The sequence below is a fragment of the Salarias fasciatus genome, chromosome 6 (genome assembly GCF_902148845.1).
Source record: "Salarias fasciatus chromosome 6, fSalaFa1.1, whole genome shotgun sequence".
NCBI lineage: Eukaryota > Metazoa > Chordata > Actinopteri > Blenniiformes > Blenniidae > Salarias > Salarias fasciatus.
The window spans coordinates 33,006,868-33,028,131 of NC_043750.1; the positions used below are offsets into that span (position 1 = coordinate 33,006,868).

The window sequence follows — 21,264 nt, forward strand, 5'->3', positions numbered from 1 at the left end:
AGGAGGACCTGCTGGGCTTCGCCTTCCAGTGCGAGGGCCAGATGCGTGGCGGTGTCCTGCTCGCTCCAGCCGTTGTGCGCCGCTGCGACCCGCACCGGTTTCAGGTAAAGTTCCAGCAGGTTGGTGCCATCGTATTTGGGCAGCTTCACGGCAGCTCTGATTGGGGCAGTGTGTGGCTGAGCCTCCGCGGGCACTCGACCGCCACCATCCTCAGCCATTCCCGCCGTTTCTGGATGATGCTTTCGCCGCTCACTGGACCCATCTGGCCGGCTTGGAGTCCGCCACTGCTCCGCTATCCACGCTGCTCTCTCCTGGCGCTCATGTTCCTGTAGATGGCGACGTCGATCCATCCCACTTCTGACACCAAATGTAATGTCGGCGAAGGTGAAATAAGAAGCGTTTGGGTATTTCACAATTCCGATTTTATTACAGGAACACAAACACATCACAAAGACAGCTTCTTATGCCACAGCAGAACTAAGAATCACTCAGGGTGGAACATGAACACAGAACCCGGCCAAAATAACACACTAAACGATGCATAACGTAATAGCACAAAACACCAACTTAACAGCAATAACACAATTGAGATTGACACAAGGAAAACACCCCCCCCAAGAACATGTCCCATAATCCCTTTCGGTCATTCACCCCAGACCGCCGCTACAATATGTCGGACTTGGGAAGATTTTACCGGTCAAAGTCCGGTAATTATCAGAAAACGGAAATCCTGTTTCCAACATCCTTGGTTTAAACCACTGCATCTGCATCCTTATCTTCCTCTGACAGAAGGTCCCACACTTGGCTGGAAGTCTTTTCAAACTCAGTTATAAAAGAGCACGCAACTCATTTTCCTTGCAGTCTTGCACCTTTTGCACATTGTCTGCATCAGTCATCAAATCTTCAATTTCTTTCTCCTTATCTACTTTAGCTAGCACTCCTCTTCTGGCTGCAGTAAGTCGGTGCAGCTTCTCCCGCAACGCTTTCTCTATCAGCTTAATCTGTCTCTTATTTTCCATGTCTGCCGCATCAATTAAGTGCCCTTCTTCTGCCATTCTTCGGCAAAGTCATGCATAAATGATGTGCAAATGAGTAAAGCAACTTCACTTAATGTCCATTGAATCTGTGACTATGTTTATTTACCTTGTTAATTTTCTTTTAAGGAAATGATTATGTAAATATAGACGTTCAGGACAGTGCAGAGGGGGTAGGTGCAAATAAGCTTATGCTTCTTCTTACCCCTTTTCGGACATGTCGGTCTTTATTAATTTGTTGGATTATTAATATTGCTTTTTTTGTTTTGTTTTGTTGTTGTTGGGTTTTTTAACGTATATCTCAGTTTACTTATTATATTATTTATGGCATGTTCGAAATAAATAAATAAATAAATAAATAAATAAATAAATAAATAAAATAAAATCAAACCTCAAGTGTCAACTTCACACATCTAATTGTTGCAACATAATTTCGAAATCATGCACGGACCTCACAGGCTTTCAGAGCGGAGAACATCAGCGCGAGCCAGCATTTCTGACTGAAACTTTTACCGTCAATCCTCGTTCCAGTCCGACGTTGGCGTCTTCTTATTTCTTCATGTCGAGCTGTCGCTCCTCTTTCTGGTCGTTCATAACGAGCACTTCTTTTTTTCTACTAGTGATGTGGCTTTTTCCTTCTTGTTCTTTGTCAAAAGCCTCTGAACTGCGGCCAGGGTTATTTCTCATACACGAATAAAAACATGAGATGTCTTCTAAGTCAAAAATGTTTACTCATAAAACAAAAATAAACAAAAATTACATTCTACATGTTTACCCGGTAGACAAAAGTTCTGCTCCCCGTACTTGTCACAGCTCCCATACTCAAAATAAAACTTAACTGTCTTAATGACTTCACAAAATTTAAAGGGGCAGACACATGCATTTTTATATGGCTAAATTGAAGTATACACAGTTCAAAGTACGGATCAAAACTGCCACTGAATTATGGCTCTTACAGAGTCAATGATATTTATATAAACTGTATTGTTACTGTGTTTATACTCCTCGAAATTCTGCCTCCCAGCTGTGAAAATGCTCTCAACATCCAGAGACTCGTCAAACCTGAAGACACATCTACAGGTATGAAACACACCTGAACTCACAGTGAAGCTAAAGTGTTATTATCCTGCTAACCTGTCAGGAACCTGCTGCTGAGAACCACAGCCTCACCAGGCTGAACTCAGAAGAATCTGATGGAGGCAATAATATCTTCAAGCTGTATGCAGGATTTATTGGAGACAACATGTTTCCTTCTGTCACTGAGGAATGAATCAACTGAACTGTTGAAGAAAATACTTTGCATGGCCGACCTGAGCACAAACCCTGCTCCTCACTACAGCAGTACAGCTACACAGCAGACTGAGGATATAATATAAATGTGTGTTAACACTGTCAATACGGCTCCTGGTGCTGCTGGACTGTAGAACTACTGGAGGAACACAGTCTGAACTGATGGAGCTTATCCTGAGTCAGAAAGAAAGAAAGTCAGATTCTCAGTAGGTCAGAGGTCAAAGGTCATGTTGTTGGTATTAATTGGGGCTGAACAAAGAGTTCAGCAGAGTTCAGAACACTCAGAGCATTTAGTGTTACTGTGTAGAGCTGTCAATACACTGTGAGGATGACACATTGTTTTTGTCTTTATTTTTTATGTTGCTGGTGAAGTAATCTAAAAGTAACTAAAAGTAATCTGGTATGTTACTTTTTAATTGAAGTAATCAGAGTAAGTTACTGATTACATTTTTTGACAAGTAACTTGTAATTGTACCGGATTATAATTTTAAAGTAACCCTCCCAACTCTGGGTGTGTATGTGTGAATATGTGTGTGCGTGTGTGTATGGGTGGGTGGGTGTGTATCTGTGAATGTGTATATATATATATGATGTGTGTGTGGGTGTATTGGTGTGAGATAGTTATGTATGTGAGGAGAGAGTGTGGAACCCTGTGTGTGTGTGTGTGTGTGTGTGTGTGTGTGTGTGTGTGTGTGTGTGTGTGTGTGGAGGGGGGCGCAGTGGGCCCTGGGTCTGGGTTCTTCCGCTGCCCCCTGTCTGTCTTCACCTTCACTCCTCCTGATGCATGATGGGTGTGTGCTTCTTGGGTCGGTGGCCCTCTGGCCATGGTCACTGTCCGCCCTGGTCCTGGAGGGGGGGGGGGGGGGGGGGGGGGGGGGGGGCGGTGGCGCTCCTGGCCTTGTCCTTCATCGGAGGGCTCCTGGGTGACGGCGGTACTGCAGCAGCATCCCCGGACTCCTCTCTCCCCCCGCTCAGTCGAATGGATGTTCTGTCCAAAACACATCAGCATCATTTCATTTTATCAGTCATCACCTGCAAAATCATCTGTTCAACTGTTGAAATTAGTCAAGAACACACTTCAGTACCATGAATACCAGACATGGATCTATTTGCACGAGGGTGAGGAGTCCGACCAGGGGGTTGAGGAAGGTGACCAGTGAAGACGTTAGTCCGGCTTCATTTACAGTACTGGAGGCTACATACAATTTTTGTCTTTTTTTGTGTACGTGTGTGTGTGTGTGTGTGTGTGTAGGTGTGTGTGTGTGTGTGTGTTGATCCAGTATGTTGAACTCTGATGGAAAGTGCATTGATCATTTGTTTGAGAAGGAAATGTAGTTTTGACACCTGAGGGAAATGTTTTGGAATAGATCTGAGCTTTGACAGGTGAACCGTGTTGTGTTGAACCATCCAAGTTATCAAAGCAATTGAGAAGGATCTTTACATTTTGGAGGCACTGACTATTTATATGGGAAAGAAATTTAGCTTTGAATCAGGAGTGAACAGTTTTGGGAGAGATACGAGTTGTGGAAGTGAACTGTGTTGTTGTGCTGAACAGTAAGACCATTTCGCTAAATGATCTTTTTTTTGAAAATGTAATTTCTGTTTTAAGAAATGAGCCAAACCAAAACAGAAAAACCCTGATGACCATTACCAATGATATGTACTCAAGGTAAACTTTCATTGTGAACAATCTGATGACACAGAGCTGTCCAAGAATCGCTGAAGGATCACAAAACACTACAGCAACACATCATTTTTATTTAGTTTATCTTTAAAACTATAGTAAAATAACATCAACTGTATGTTTTAATGAACTGAAATAAAAGTATATGTCATTATGATCCAGTGCCAGGATTTTCTGGCCACAAACTATTTCAATCCTCACATTACATGAAAACCAGACACACAGAATACGACTAAAGGTGTAGTTATCAGTATCCTGAGAGTACTGAGACGGTTGGGTATCGCTGACGATGAGGGATGCATTTCTCTCTCTCGATGAACAGTGAGTGGGTTTTACAGTTTATGTCCTTTTCCAGCGCCAAGCGCGACTCTTCCAGGTGAGACAGGGAGCTTCTGGCTTCACTCAGCTGCTGCTGCAGAGACGCCAGAGAGGCGTCGATCTGCTTCACCTCACCTTCCAAACTGCAGACACGAGAAACACATGAGGACACAGAGAAAGGGAGGTGGGAGAGAGAGAAGACATGTACATACCTGAGCTGTGGTTCGTCCCTGCAGAGCTCCATGTTGGGTCTGAGGGATCGGAGGTAAAGTCTGGACTGCGCCACTCTCAGAGGAGCCTCTTTGCTGTCAATGGCCTGCTGCAGGAGCACCATGTTCTTCTCCTGAGCCCCGATTTGCTCTAAGATCTGCACTTGGGACCGAGAAAAATCAGTGATTTGCCATCAGTCAGTCCGTCACGCTGTTGTCGAGCGTTGTACCTCAGCATGCTTGTTCTCCAGCTGCGTCTTGGCCTCACAGAGCTCCACACAGCGCTGGCTGAAGGCCCGATCCACGCTGCAGCACTGAGCTCTCAGGTCCTCAGTGGTATCCTGCAGCAGTCGCTCCACCAACAGTCTGACACACACACACACACACGCCCAGTCTTGTATTTCTATCCTTGTGGGGACCGTCCATTGACTCCCATTCATGTCTAGCCCCTAACCCTGACCCTTACCCTAACCCTAACCCACACCACAACAAAGCCTAACCCTAAAGAAATGTTTTTGCACTTTAACTTTTTTCAGTAACAACAACATGGTCAAGAAAACACTGTTTCTCCTACTTAGGACCGGAAAAAGGTCCCCACAAGGCACGTCGTTCCACGTTTTGCTATCCTTGTGGGGACATTTGGCCCCAACAAGGATAGAAATACAAGAACGCACACACACACACACACACACACACACACACACACACACACACACACACACACACACACACACACACACACACACACAGAGCATCCCTGTGTTTGAATCAAGCATCACACCCTGCAGCAGCTTCATGAGTCCCAGCTCGAACCTGAGACTGTAAGTGGCCTGTTCCTCCTGCATCGCCTTGGACAAGTTGTCCTGAGTAAACTGTGTCCATGATGAGGGGTTACACACACTGCAGCACACCACAGAGCATGTCAGGCACACTTTCTCATAATGATAGATTCATTTAATGTTTTCACATTCAAACTCACTGCTCCTGCAGCTTGGCTGAGCTGGGGTGGAGTTTGGTGTCTGGACTGGTGTTGCTGTGTCTTCCACTGCGGTCATCAAAGCCATAAGCCTCCTGCTTATCAGACCAGTCCATTTCCAACATCTGCTTGGCCTCTCGGTTCATCCTGGAGCGCATGTGAAAGACTGATGACACATTTCTCCACAGCTGGGCTGCACAACAACAGGTGAACATGTGATCATGTACCGCGATAAATGAAACATATTTTAGCGTTATATCGTGCTGCCCTCCTCTGTGGTGAAAGTTATTAAAATGATGGCGATGCTTCATGTGACTGAGAGCGACACTGACTTGATCTGACTGGTGACCTGAGCCGTGGTTCTCCTCAGAAGAGCCTGGACACTCCTGATCAAGTCCACCTCCTAAAGATCAGACTCCCGATTAGTGTCTCACTCCATCTATCTTCATCTCAACATTCACTTTTTCAGAACACACATTTTACAACTGAATGTAATGAAGTGAGCGTCACTAATATAATACATAAAAGTTTAAAGTAGAAATGATTATTGTTGGAAGTATAAACAGGTGCCAAACACTAATTCATTATACTAATGGAAGCAAATAGAAATGGATATTAATTATTATTATCATCACTGGTTTTCTTGATGATGGGTCTATCGCCTCCCTGGGTTTGACCCCTGACCCCTGTGGGTCCGGGTACCTTCAGCAGCTCCTCCTCCACGGAGTCTCTGACCAGGTCTGGTCCCAGTCTGCGGGCCCTGCAGCTCAGGTTGTCGGTGGCGATGGCGTACGGCGTCTCGGTGGCGTCCAGCGCCCGGTCCAGCCTGCCCCGCAGCGCCTGCAGCGCCTCTGTGTCGGCCTGCAGCCGCTCGACGTGCCGCTGCAGCTCGGAGCTCCAGCCGTGGATCTCCTGCAGCCGCTCCCCCAGCAGGCGCGTCCCCGCGGCCTGGCGGCTCAGGGCGGCCGCCTCCGCGTCCTGCTTCAGAGCCCGGGACTCCCGCTGCACGCTGCGGGCCTGCAGGCGGTCGGAGCCGGCCTGCTGGAGGATGGTGTGGTAGTTGGAGAACCATTCTCCCGGGGTGTACTTTGCCGAGCGGAACCCCGCCGTGGCCGAGCCCGAGGAGGGCTGCGCGTCGCCGGGCGGCTCCGCAGCGCTTCTCCCCGGGACTCCGTGAGCCGCGGCTCGGCTGTCACGGTGCGGCCTGGACACCAGAACATCAGAGCTCATCTTCCTTTCAGCACGGTGTAAATCACACTAAATCAGCCCGACTGATGGAGAGAGATGTTCCCTGGAAAAGCGGACACGCGCTGACTCCTGCGTTTGTTTGGTGTTTCCAGTAGTTACAGGTTGCAGCAGCTCAGATCACCGGACTGGTATTGAATTCCATCACCAGGCGTTTAGAAAATACACACGACATCAAACTAGTGGCTGTTCTTCTGAAACAACTGATAACAGAACCCTAGATGTTCACAAACATCATGTTAACTGATTGGATGAGCAGGATGCAGCAGATGTGCTTTCAGAAGAAGAAGAAGAAGAAAAACTCTAATTAAGCAATCATGATGAAATATGTTTCTTTACTTGTAATTACCGGAAACACAAACCTTTCTCAGATTTCATATTCAGCATGTATTTGTATTTTAATTCATGGTATAATGATGTAATAGAGACCTCATATGCACCTAATTGCAGCTTCACTTCTTTGTAGAAATCTGTTCCAGACCTGGTGGGGCCTGGTGCTCAAAAGCTTCATCGTTAAAAGAAAAAAAAATTAATTTAGCAAGAAGCCAAAGAGGAGAAATAATTATTGGAGTAATGTGATCTGACCTGTCAGTTTCTGCTCTTTTAAATGTATTGAATATTTCTCAGACACAAGTGATTATACACGATAACTGCGTTTCTTGGTCATTTATTTAAACTAAGAATTACAAGTTGATGTTTTTGTTTTTTGTTTTTTTGCATTACAACTTTTTTAAAACAGTATTTAAAGTGATAGCTCTGACCAACTCCCAATTATCGATAGTGTGCCCTATGAAGGATTGAATAGACTCAGATGAGACTGAATTTTCTCATTTTGGAAATCCAGTTTTCTGTCGCACTTTATTTTTCTGCCACACGAGGGCGCTCTAACCCAAGATCATCTGACACTGCAGCACTAATTTCTGAAAGCATTTACTGAAAATCCAAGACTAATTTAATCATAAAATCTCCTGAATTTTTTATTTTTCTGTCTCATAATTTCTCCAAAGATGACAACTTTTCTCTTTGATATTCTTCAAAAATTCTTGATAATAAAGAACTAAATGATAAAATATTTGTATTGCAGGACTGTAAAAATGTTTCCTTTGAACAAACAACCCAGCCACCATATTTCATATGTTATCTGAGTGCCACGAGGAGCTGTCTATATCTGAGGTAAGTGGGGACTGAGATGAGAATAAACCTCGAACAAGCTTTTCGATAAAACCCAACCAACCACAGGCTCTCAGGGAAAACATGCAAATTCATCATTGTTCTTTCTTCTGTGAGGTGACAGTGGAAACTTCCAAGTGACCATAAAGTAAGATTTATGTTCACCTTTCTTTAATCAGACTATGAGCATGAAAGAAAAAGTCACTGGCTCCCCATTAATGAGATTATCGCGCTTTCATTGATCACACAGAAGGTAAAGATAATAGTATGAACCAGGGTGAAGACATGTAGCGATCAGGCCTGCTGACAGTGAGATAATCCTTTGATTCATGTGAATGTCTCTATTCAGTCGATGACATACAGCTGATGCCTTCCCGAGCCCCATTTATCCATCCATCCATTCTTATTCATTCCTGGGGTCACAGAGAGTTAGAGCTGACAGTAGGACCCGGACAAGCTGGATACAAAGCTACAGACACTCACATTCACACGTTCAATTTTGAGACACTACTCAAGCTCACATTTTGGGGCTGTAGGAGACTGAAAAACTGAGAGAAAACACACACATGGGCAGGAAGAACATGTAAACTCCAGTAAGGTCTTTCTCATTGTGACTCCAGAGTGCTAAACCCACGATGCAGCTTCAGTGATGTGACTGAAAAAATACACAAAACAACAAATCACTGATCTGGCTTCCTCAAAACAACACTGACGACTGGCTAACTCCAAGAGAATCTATGTCTTTTCCTTTCCAGATGTGAACTTCTCCCAATTAATCAATCACTGTAAACATCTCCACACATGTCCCTGAACCCCTTTTAAGAGGCTCGACTTATTTACAACCCAAGATGCGCCGCCACGTAGAAGCAGGGACCCCACCCGGAGCAGCGCGCTATAAAATGCCCGTGGCGGTCCAGTATGTGGGCGGAAGCATGCATGTGGATTTCCCCTGAGCTCAGCCATTCCCTCAACTCCAGCTGACCGGCCAGCTGTCCCCCCGGCATACTGCAGCACAAACTGTTTCCATATCTCACACACTCTCACAGCGAAAGGTTAACATTAAGACCCCCCTGTGCGGAGGGATAAGTGTGTCCCGAATTAGCGAGGATGCCAAGGAGGGCTGGGGTCTTGCCAAGGTGGGTTGCCAGAGGGGGGTGTTGTGTGTCGCAGAGACGGGTTGAATTTCTGCAGTGTGGCCTGTTTGCATGTCGGCAGCGCGCAGGGCGCGTGTGCTGTGGTCTTCTCGAACTACACCTCAAGACAAACACACACGCACACAGCTCAGAGCCTGATGGTTTTCATACACCGTATAGGTGACCCATGAGAGTCTTTCTATGCTGCTTTACAGAAGCAGGTAAGAGCAGGACACAGGTCACAGGTCACAGGTCACAGGTCACAGGTCACAGGTCAGCGGTCCGTCACAGGGAAAACACTCTCGACAGTAAACTCTCGACCCAGTCTGTGTGACTTGAGTGAGGCTCGTTCCAAACAAACAGGCAGTAAACCACGAATGCAAACTTTTTGGACTTTCAAGGTTTAAAGTTAGCACTGTTTAAACCACGGTGTCAAAGATAAGGCCCGTGGGCCAAAACCGGCCCGCAAGAGACTCCAATCACGGCCCAACAAACAACCAAGCTAATTGAACAAATTTCAAAGAAAACATTGTTTTTTGGGTTTTTTTCCGCAAATTTCTTAGGAGCAGCTGAGATATCGGTGATGCTGCTATACCTCATTGCTCGAAGGCACACTGTCAGGGTGGGTCTGTAAAGACATGCACAGGAAAAGTTTTCATTGAGAATGTTTCCCTGAGCTCAGGCGGTATCATTAAAAAAGGCTTTTGTTATGAATTGTTTGGCTTTGTGAATATGTAAACATTTTCCAGACAAACTCAAGATGAAATTAGACTGGATGTGAGCTGAAACACGCTCGACAGAGACAGTGAAAGTGAGTTTCATAAATTAGAGCAGGCTCACAATAGCCACACAGATGTGTGTGTGTGTGTGTCTGACATTCCAGCCATCCTTGCTCTTCCAGTAGAACAGCATCTCACACACACACACACATGCAGACCGAGGGCCTTTACGATCATTCACACGTTCATTATCTGTCCACATATAGACCGTTAACAACCTTTTCATCCGTGTGACAGTCGTTTTAATATTTCCACATCACTCGTACTTTAATCACATGCTTCCGTGTAAAAATGGCACAACAGGAAACACTGACTCATGTTCTTTACTTAGAAAATTGAAAAAAAGTTACAGTACATTTCTTTTCCTGGAGGCTATAATTCTGATGATGATAGTCTTTTTTGGCTTCTCCCTTTTAGGGTCACTGCAGTCAGTCGATGCAACTTCCACTTGGCTAGTTTTTACACCTTGATGTCCTTCCTGTCATTTGTGCTGTGTCGTCCAAGAGTTGACCCAATGTGCCACCAGTAAAGTCAGTTTCAACAATTTACCCTGAATGGAAGGCCACATGTGGGGAAAGTGTTGCTCCAGGTTCACTCAGAGCCACGCGGTCAACAGGTTCCACCAAATAAAGGCATCACGTTTCATTATCATTTCCATTTGTGTTAGAATGACATCTCTTCTGCTTCATTGAGTTGTCTGCATTATGGGTAATCCAAACGTCTTCATTTGAATCGATGGAAGCAAAGAGAACCCGGTATTATTTCTTCTTATTAGTTTCACTCAAACAAAAACTGATGATCTTCTATCCACAGAAAGACAAGACTTTATTAATATTGCTTTTTTGGAGTTATAAGTAAAACACACACTCACACAAACTCAGTATATGAAGACTCACAGAGCTGTATGTTACACACTTCTGTCAGAAGACTCCTAAATTTTACAGAAAAGCTTTTTACAAAGCAAAAAACTGTCATTTTTTTTTTTAAAAAAATGAGCAATATCACCACAGAGGTAAAAAATATAGAAGCTTGCGCTCGTCGTTCATTGGCTGTAATTCATGCACATATTTATAAACACAACGACTCGGAGGAGTTCAGTTTGTCTTTTCTGCAGCACTGGAAACAGTCCAGAGTCAGTACGTATAAATCCATCCAGAAAAGCTTGTTCCTCTAAACTTCAGGAGACGTGATGCTTTATTCCACCAAACGCTGAGCAGAAATCTCTCCACTGGTGTCTATCTGACAGGGGTTTGCTCCCGCCTGCTGTGCTCTGACGTACAGATTCTGGAAGTCCTTGTATCGAGGCGCACAGCCGAGCCAGGCTTCGCCGAAATGGACCGAGCCCGTCAGGAGGAACTCGCCGTCTCCCTGACGTACGCCGCACCGCTCGGGAACGAAGACGCGGCCGCTCCAGCGGCGTCCGCGGGCGCCGCCCCACGAGAAGATCCTGCTCTTCTGATGAAACAGCCGGGTCAGCGTCACAGCGGTGGGGGAGCGCTCATCAGGACCCGGCGCCGCGCCTCCGAAGACGCCACTGCCGGCTGCACAGGCGCGGAAAGAGGAAAATTACACATCTGTCTTCTATCCATCTGATTTCAGCTTCAAATAAATTATTGTACTTCAAAGTGAAAGAAACATATTCAAGAGAAAAAAAACAACCGAATGACACTGCAGGAGTTATCATTTGATTGTCTGGATAAGAAACAATCTTTTTCAGTCAGAATTAACTTACACTTCCTTTTTTTTTTGTTTAATAGGTGTATGTAGCTCAGTCTCAAACCTGAAACTCAAACAGCCTCGGGGTCACCTGTGTTCACACCTCCCTGACTTCAAAAACTGAGTTTCATGCAACGATGTCCAAAACATAATGACATGAGGTTACTTTTTTTGTTGAGTTTTTTTCTCCACACAATTAAAACATCCTTACTTTAATTCAACTAGTAAAAACACTTCCACACTTCCTGATTATGAATTATGAAATGAAGCAGAAGAAGAAAAAGTAACTGAATGGTCCAAAACTGTCGTACAGTACATAGTTGCAAGATGTGAAGAAAATACAAACCGTCTGGACCAAATAGTTTAGCTTTTTGTTTATTGGTTGTGAAAAAATATCTCCATCCTCTGATTTTAGCTTTGCATTACTAGAGAGTATTCAAATTAAAATATTTATTGTGGGAATAATTGTCCTTTATTTAAAAAAAAAAAAAAAATCTAATTCAAGTACAAACCGTGGCTCTCAGAACAGAGTTGGAAACCACTGTGGACATGCTCCATCTGTTTTAATGTATTTATACAACAGAAACAATCTTGTCACGCTCACTATAAAAAAGCCTATAAAGTTTCAGAACATTGATCTGCATGTTTTCATCTGTAATGTGTTTGCACGTTTGTGCTGGTCTGGATGTATTTACCAAAGTCACTGGTGCAGACGGCCATGAGGACCTCTTCATCTGAACAGGGTTTACAGGCGGCTGGAAAAAGAAGAAGAAGAAGAAGAAGAATGTTTAACGTCCAAAAACACACCTGACTGCCTGTCGCTCTGCTTCTGCTTCTCCGGTTTCTGGGTTTTTATGAGACATCAAAAGAAATCAGGAGAGCATGTGAATGAGACCAACAGGTGAGGAAAGCTGGATAATCGGAGAATTACCCCTCTGACCCTGTCAGCCATAAAAACAGCTATAAAACGCTCCGACAGACAGGAAACGTCACAGCGAGGCTTTCTTCTCTCTCTCTCTCATTAGGAGGACACTCCAGCCTTCCTCTGCACTCGTATGGGTGGGCTGCTCACCGCTTCAGGAGGGGTGTGTGTGTGTGTGTGTGTGTGTGTGTGTGTGTGTGTGTGTGTGTGTGTGTGTGTGTGTGCGTGCTTGATTGACGGCTGAGACACGATTGGTTGACCTTTGTGCTTGACCTTAGCAAGACCTTTTGATTGGTCTGCTTGTTTTCATCTGTCTGGCTAAGACTTGGGAGTGTGGGAGCGGGGAGTGTGTGTGTGTGTGTGTGTGTGTGTGTGTGTGTGTGTGTGTATGTCTGGGGGGGGGGGAACGAGGCATCACAAAGAGGGTGAATGGGGGGAAAATGAAGAAACCTTTTTTGTCAGGTCAGACCTCGTCTGTCACCTTCGATTCAGGGTCATTGAAAGCAGGGGTGTTAAACATACGGCACGAGAGTCACAACTGGTCCCAAAAGGGCTCCACTTCGGCCCACACATTACAAAAAAACACAAAAAACGTACTTATTTGTAGCAGAGACAACCCAACGCAAAGATGCTGTTTTCTCACCGATAATGACTTCTTTTTGAAAAGTGCTTCCAAACTGCAACATTTTCTTAACAAACCCGCTTCAAACCAGCTCAACACAACTTTTCTAGACCACATGATACTTGCACATGCACACTACAGCTGTAGACAACAGTTTTTCTGCATATCTGTGAGTAGATCACCAGAAATTTAAAAAGACTGGTGGATTCCAAAGTGCTGCTTGTGCCGTTCAGTCTTTAGAATTCAACAGCACAAGTGTACATTTAGAATCCCATTCAGTGGCTCAGCAGAGACACATTCCTCACATATTTCAGGTGAGGAGTGGACTTGGATGAAAAAGGAGGAAAGCTTAAAGGAATCTTAATGTCCACATTGTACTATGTAACACAAATAATGCTTGCAGAGCAAAAAAAAACATGCCTCAAGCAAGATGAGGACCTCAAAGCTACAGCATAGTAGTCAAACCAAATGCACGCATAATAAGACTGAAGCAGTTTGCAGTTAATGGGGTTTAAGGCCTGAGAAGTGCAACCAGGCATGGAGGAGTGCAGGTTTTTTTGTTTGTGAAGCAGCCTTGGCATCAACGTCGCCCTGAGTGGGGGGGATTAGCAGAAACATGCATGCTAAAGGCAGCAGAACTCATGCGTCCTATGACGCTGCATCAGCCTGCATAAAGCCAGCAAACTTCTTGATGGTCGTTTCGAATGAAAATCCCACTAAAGTCAGCAGAAAATTAATGAATTCAGCAGAATAGCTGAAAATGCAAGACAACTGCCCGACCAGGCCCTGAAATATAAATGAAGAATCAGAAAGTTGTGTGCTACCGGAGGCAGGGTGCAGGTAGGGGTACATGTGCGCCCCCGGGCCCCGGCTGGGCACCAGCTCGTACTGGAAGGCTGTGATCCTGCGGCTGATGTCGGTCTGCGGGACGGCCTCCACAAAGAGCGCGCCCTCTCCCAGCATGAAGCAGCGCACCTCTCCCCGGGCGTGGTCCTGGTCCGCCAGCAGCAGCCTCAGGTCCCCCGCACGCTCCAGGTACACATGAGAACCCTGAACACACACACACTCATTAACACACACGTCAACCCAACACACTCACACGCAGCAGAAAGCCCGAGTACCTGAGAGTGAACGTGGGGCTTGATGCACACGTGGAGACCCGACGGGGGCTCGGTGTTGGGCCGCAGGTTGACGATGATGGCCCCGGTGGGGTAGAGCCACTCCAGAGAGCCTTCAGAGCAGCGCAGGTAGACCTGCTCCACGTCTCTGCGATGAGCCTCATGGCTCAAGCCACTGCAGTAAAGAAGACCTTAACTTAAAATTCTAAATATTTAATTTCCAATAAATGCAAAGTGCATGGAAATAAAATTCAAGGCAGTCTTGTTAATATCTGATCACAAAACATTCGTGATGTATTGTTCAGCCCTGACTGAAACGCTCTGCAGGAACGTCTCAAAGTTAAACAAACAGGCAGGGGAGATTTAATGATCCTCATTAGGTGTCTCAGCGGCAGCTGTCTCCCAGCAGATCTCTGGCTTGTCTCAGATGTGCCTGAACTACCTCAACAGCAGGAACTGATTAAGTCGTTAGACGTTCGAGGCGAGTAAACTTTACAGCGCCGAGTGCAAAGTACAGGCTTTCATTCTTTATGACTTCAGGACTTGGAAGGAGCGATCAAAGGCGCCATGTGGCGGTATTTACTCAAGATAGAAGCTGCAGCAGAGACATTCCTGTCTTCATAAATGACTTTAAAAAAAAAAAAAAAACCTTAATGGAGCACAATGGAGACTAATTAAAACAGCTCGTCAAGCAAATTGACATCTTTGATTATTGATCTCTGGAGAAGATGTGAAACTGAGGTGTAAAGAACAGGGCAGTCAGTTTAGTACTAGACTGATCTATGACTGGTCCTTTCTGGGAACAGAGTGAGCGTGAATCAGCTTTGGATTAATTACGCAATAGTGACCATAAGAAACTAAAGATTAAAAAACCCTTTTCAGTGCTCATTGAGTTGTGAAACAACCAAAGGAATGTGCATGCAATTGTCTCATTAACTAACAGAAAACCTTCTCTTTTCAACACAAAAGTTAAAAAAGTTACAAAAATAAATGACAGAAAGCTGAAATTGGTTTTCCTGAGGAATGATTATAGAAAGCTCAGAGCTCCTTTGTTCGCCTCCATCCTCACCTTCCTCTCCAGCTGCACTGGTCGCTGGAGTACTGCGCCACCGCCCGACACGCGAGCACCGCGGCGACCCAGTGCGCCACCCACGGCCGGAGCATGGTGGCCCGTCCGCCCCGCGGTCACCGGATCCCGCACGCACCGCACCGCACCGCACCGCACCGCACCGGCCCAGCCTCCGCTCCGACGGTGCGCACCGCAGCTGAGCTCCCCCCGAAAACCGCAGGGATCCACGTGAAGAATACTCCACAGACAGCTCCGTTAAAGCGCGCGTGGGCTACATGGCGGGTGGAGACCCCCAGACCATGACGGGAAGCGCGTGAGTGGGGAAAGTTTAGTGCGCGCGCAGCGGGGACGACGCTCCCTTCTTTTACTTAAAAAAAAAAAAAAAAAAAACTTTCGCCGCGTGCGCTCCGCTCAGGCGGGGGCGCGTGCCAGCGGCTGAACTCCGCTCGAGTGACACGCGAACGCTCACTTTAGCCCCGCCCACCTGGACGTGTCTGTTCATTTGTTCATTTTGGAGCAAAACTCATTTTTTTTTAACCATTTTCAAAGGTTTTCTGGACGAACTTCTGTAACTGTTCCTCACTACACGGATAAACTGTTCCTGTGGAGCACGGCCATTTCAAATCACTCAATGTAAAGATAGAAGGAAAGAAAACAGAAACCCTGGTTCTAGCAGGGGGGGTAATGAACCCTGAAGATGGAAGAACTGAGAGATGTTTCAGTCTTTATCCAAGTGGCTTCATCAGTTCATGGCTAATCTTATTAAACTGTTACACTGATATCTCTAATAGACATTTAGCCTTTTTGGAAACTTCATAATTACTTTTTTCCCCTGCTTTCATCCTGTTAATACTTAATCTTTACAAACTGCATTTGATTTCATGTCACACTGACAACTTTTGTGCTAAAGATGTCTCTGGCTAAGAAGTAGTTTGCTTCACATTCCTGAAATCTACAGTTATTACGTTATGTCCCTCCCATTTGACAAATTGCTAACTTTTATGTAAAAAAATGCAATTACAATCATATTTGTAATTTGTATCTGAGGCATGAATTTGAAATTTTGGTCCAATTTTGGCATATTTCCTGTAAGTTTAACACCTCTGGCATAAACAGAATTACTGATGCTTAAAAAAAAGCGTGGTTGCTTCACTCAAGATGTTAAAAGACTCCCAAAAGTTTCCCATTCTTGCTAAACCTAAAAAGGATATACGCTATCCAGACTTGACAAACAAGTGAAAAGTTGTCAGAAAATAAAAATATTCTGAAGTGAGAAAAAGATAACTATAAATTTGCCAACAATCTCATGATACTTCATACTGTATGGGAATGTGAACAATAAAAAACAATGTTGCCAAAATGTCTCAGCAGCTGATACAGAGTGAGAACAATTATTAATCTAATCTGTTTTGAATCAACTCTCAAGAGCTGGAAACAGAAACAAAGTTCCAGTGAAATGACCAGCTGGTATCGGTGCCAAGCAGGTTCATTCATCAACGACTCGTTTCTGCTTTATGGAGCTTGTCAGCTCTTCGCGGTGTCGGCCTGGACGGCCCATGAGTGTCCATGCTGGTTTTATAGACACATGGATCAAGTTTTCACTGTGAAAATCAGATCAGCATGCAGGTTCTGGAACATCAGCACCCAACGATTTCAACATGTCCCTCAAACATTCCCTCAAACCTCCGTAAAAGCTCTGACTGTTTGAACAGTTTATTTACAGACATGTTGCCTGACAGTGGAGTAAACTATGGGAGTGTGTTCCTTGAAGCTCAAATGGTAGCTGAGGCTGAATTCTGCACCGTTTGTCCTATAACCCTGCAGAGTGACTCCCACAGCCCGTGGAAAAAGAAAGGTCCTGATGGAACACGAAGTCACACGTGTGCTTTAGATGCCTGTTCGGGTGTCGGTCGGTTTTCCCGTGAGAAAACAGTCGGAACAGCAACAACGTTACCGACTCGCCACATTCCAGCCAGAGCAATGTCACACATTTCAAAAAATACTGAGACAAACTGACACACACACACACACACACACACACACACACACACACACACACACTAATAAGTTACCCCAACTTCCTGAAAACACATAATTCAGAAGAGCGATGCCAGTTTATGCGTCCAGCAACATAACACTGAGGTAAACAGCAAAACATGCAAACAGCTGCAATCAGCAGAGGCGATTTACTCACAGGCTCCGATAAAGAACCTTTGGATCTCTTGAGATTCGTTTGTCAAGGCTTGGCGCGCCGTGACAAACAAGGAGTTCAAAGATGCCAAAGAGGGCAGGAGGAAACCTGCAGCGCACAAAGCAAGATCAACGAAACAAACAAAATGCTTTCCTCATGCTGTTGATGAACTGGTTGGAAATCTATTCAGTAACCCAACAGTTTATTTTGGTATTGGCCTGACATCCATAACTAAGTAACTTCTCACTGACAGTTGAGCTTCTTCCGATTGAAATAATGTAAAACAAACAAACAAACAAACAAAAAATCCAGTTTTAAATTGCATGCCGTTTCACCATGACGTACTCCCTTTGCCTGACTCTAATTCGGTCCCCGCAGCGGGAGGGCTGCTGCTGATGTGCTGCTTGACCTCGGATGCTCCTCCACTATGCAAAGTATTTACAGAGCAGCGGAGCCGCTGACCCCCTCCCTCCTGCAGTCACCTGGCTCTCCGCTTCGTCTGTCCTCACGCCGCTTCTCGCCCGGCCGCCCGCACATTCCTCAGTCTCTCATTTCAACCTCTCTGACCTCTGTTTCCTCTCTCATTTGAAGAAATCTTAATTTACCTACAGTGGCAGAGCCGAGCGCACCCACCAGACCCGGTAGTCGTGCTGACCGCTTTGCTCAAGGGCAGCGTGACAGTTGTTGATGGGAAGGGAGAAGCGTTGGGCTCCCGCTGGGAAATGCCTCTTGCTTCCCGACACAGGAAGAGAGCGGTCACTGCGGAGGCAGCGAAAGTCAAACAGTTTAATGAAACCAGCAAAGGTTAATAACAGTGTGAAACAAATATCAATCTCACTGAAACATAAAACACTTCAGAACTCCTTCACAAGCTTATAATTTGTCTAAATACGGTAAAAAAAATGGATTCCAGAGCAGAACCCTCAACCCCTCAGCGTATGTCAGCTCAGTAAGGGAAATTTTACTTGTTACTAAATTTACTTAAATTTACTTTTTTCACCAAGAGGTGCATTAGTGAACTCGACATTTAAGTTGATCAGTAAAAAGCAGTGTGCAGGGGACATGATGGGACATGATGTTTTAGTTTGTAAACAGTTGAGCCACTCCTTCATGTGAGCCACATTGTTCCTCTAATATGAGACAGGGATTATTTTGATAGATACTCTGGCCTGCATGCAAAATAAAATTAAAAAAAAGTTCAATCATGGAAAGTTCACTGAGGAGCTGAAGAGGTGAATTCTGGTTTATGCCCTGATAGATAAGACCTATGGAAAAGAATCTGCACATTTAAAAACAGTGTGATTCCCATTGTTTCCAGATACATGTGAGAGTATTTTTATTCCACCCTGCAGTGAAAATAAACCGGAAGGAGCAGGGAAAGCAGTCCTCTCCAAATTCTACTCAGCAAATTACATTGATCAATCTTAAACATTAAAGACTGGCATATAACACAAAAATGACTGAATAGAAACACAGTGAGTTCTTTCAACCACACACACCCTGAAGAAACACACACACACACAGGAATGTGGTGAGTTTCCAGGTGAGTGTCTGACCTCTGTGACCGCTCTTCACTCAGACTCTTATCGCTCTCATTTATCAGCTGTCCAGTTAGAGATTGTGCAGCTGTGTGAGTGTGTGTGTGTGTGTATCTGTGTGTGTGTGTTAGATCTCCTCACACACACACACACACACATTTATTTGGCCGGTGAGGCCAAGCAGGCTCCAGGGTCAGGGTCATTTATTGTGCGTGTGTGTGTGTGTGTTATCAGTTGTGAGACGGAGTGTAAACACTGCGTGAGGCTGTGTTTACTCTCTCTGGGTCTCTGTCGGAGACTCTCCATTAGAGCTCAGCCTGATCGTCCACCAGGCGCTTTATCATGAGGGGTCAAACAGACACCGCCACGGAGCGTGGGCTTACCTAAACAGCTCGTCTTGGTTTGTTACGTTCTGAAATATATTCTTTAAAGCAAATAGTCTCTGTTCATCCAGAACACCTCGTAGTGTCATCATCTCATGTGCTTTGAAAGAGTGGTTGGAAGTGTCGGATCTCTTCTGCATGAAGATGGAGAAGCAGCAGTTCAGACACAACCCAGAGAGAAAGTCAAAACACAATAAAAAAACAGAAAAGCAAACAAAATATATATCACAGTCATGCAGCCACAGTACTTTGTGGTTTCTCTAGATGTATAGAAGTTGCATTATAAAGCAACGACACGGCTGATAGTGGATGTTTTTCTCTGTGCTGCTGCCTGCTTTGTGCCTGCAGCACCACTCAGCACCCGCCATCCCTGCCTGTACGCAGAAAACTCTCTGGCTTCTTTCCATATACAAAACTCCTCTATTTCTGCAGTCCCTTTTCGAAAATCCCAAACTATCGTGGCCAAACCTTATTTCAATTTTCTAGACCTTTACACTTTCTACATTTATTCCGCAAATACCATTAAAGCAATACTGAAGGGTCACTGCACTTCCTTTTAGCTTTTATTGATCTGTTTCTTAATGTATTTCACTGTAAGCACTACTTTCTTTCTTTCTTTCATGGCTGTGTGACGCTGTATTATTGTATGTGTGTATATATATATATATATATATATATATATATATATATATATATATATATATATATATATATATATATATATATATATATATATATATATATATATATATATTTGGTTTTCTTTACACCTTCTTGCTGCCTCTTGGCCAACTTGTCGTTTGAAATGCCAGCTGGTTCTCAATGGACCTAAACCTGATCAAACAAAGGTGAAATGAATAAATAAAGTGCATAAAGACTTTAAAACCTTTATCAAAATGAACCTTGAGCAGCCACACAGTCGTCTTGCCTCAGAACATCCACGGCTCTCGCCCTCTGTGCCTTTCTGTGTGGAATTTGCATGTTCTTCCTGGAGGTTTTCTCCATGTCCTCCAGAAGGACCGGAGTCAGCTTGTTGTCTGCAGACAGTGAGGCAGACGGTCACACGGAGGGCATCAGTCAGTTTGACGGACTGGCTGTATGGTATGGAAGTGTTTGTTCAGACAAACCTAAAACCTGTGTACTGTCGTGTGTGTGTGTGTGTGTGTGTGTGTGTGTGTGTGTGTGTGTGTGTACTCAGTGAAGTCCCCCCTTCCAGAGGAACATGGCAGATGGAGACTACGTGCTAAGTGGAAGTGATATTTTTCTCAGACCCTACACAGCTATAGTGTGGGAGGCAGAAACATGGAACTTTTTTTTATTTTTTTTTTTAAACCTCAATCCTCACAGGGCAGAATTAAACGCCCCTGCTCCGAATCCAGCCTTCTCTCCTAACATGATGCAGTGATCCCAACAATCACACCCTGTGCTAACAAACAAAGATACTGAAAACAAACGCCGTGTTGAAGAGCAGTTTACCGTCGAGCTACTTTCCTTCAAACTGTGGCTGCATTTACAGTAATACGGACCACTTCACTGATCCGGGGAACAACGGGCCACATTGTGTGGGTGAAGGTCTGTTTACCTTCAGGCGGAGGAACGCCTCACTTCGTGAAGTCAAACAAACTCCTTTTCTAAACGTGTTTATGTAGTATCAGAGCTGTGCTCTCTTAAAGATGTTATTGTTCTTTAGATTTCATAAAAGAGAAACAGAATCCATGCTGGTACATTTGCAGCAGATGTGCATGTGTCTGATTTTGCACGGTCAAATAAAAAAAAAGGACTTTTCATCACGAAAGTTCAAGTCTCGGTGACGAGCAGAGTTGTGCAATTTTATGGAAATATGAACTTGATTCAAGTTTGTAGCTGC

General features: G+C 44.7%; 2 protein-coding genes across 2 annotated transcripts; both read right to left on the minus strand.

Moving 5' to 3' along the window:
- Positions 1-4,255: 4,255 nt before the first annotated feature.
- On the minus strand, positions 4,256-6,741 carry LOC115390866 (tektin-4-like). Its single transcript, XM_030094897.1, has 7 exons — positions 6,214-6,741; positions 5,844-5,914; positions 5,515-5,658; positions 5,349-5,435; positions 4,766-4,901; positions 4,539-4,693; positions 4,256-4,469 (listed from the first exon to the last, which is right to left on the minus strand). The coding sequence occupies exons 1-7, from the start codon at positions 6,739-6,741 to the stop codon at positions 4,256-4,258; spliced, it is 1,335 nt and encodes a 444-aa protein (XP_029950757.1).
- Positions 6,742-10,147: 3,406 nt separating this feature from the next.
- Positions 10,148-15,644, minus strand: LOC115390893 (meteorin-like protein). The gene is made up of 5 exons (XM_030094936.1): positions 15,286-15,644; positions 14,220-14,391; positions 13,923-14,148; positions 12,250-12,309; positions 10,148-11,379 (listed from the first exon to the last, which is right to left on the minus strand). Exons 1-5 carry the CDS (start codon positions 15,378-15,380, stop codon positions 11,033-11,035), a joined length of 900 nt encoding a protein of 299 aa, XP_029950796.1. The 5' UTR covers positions 15,381-15,644; the 3' UTR covers positions 10,148-11,032.
- Positions 15,645-21,264: the final 5,620 nt, after the last annotated feature.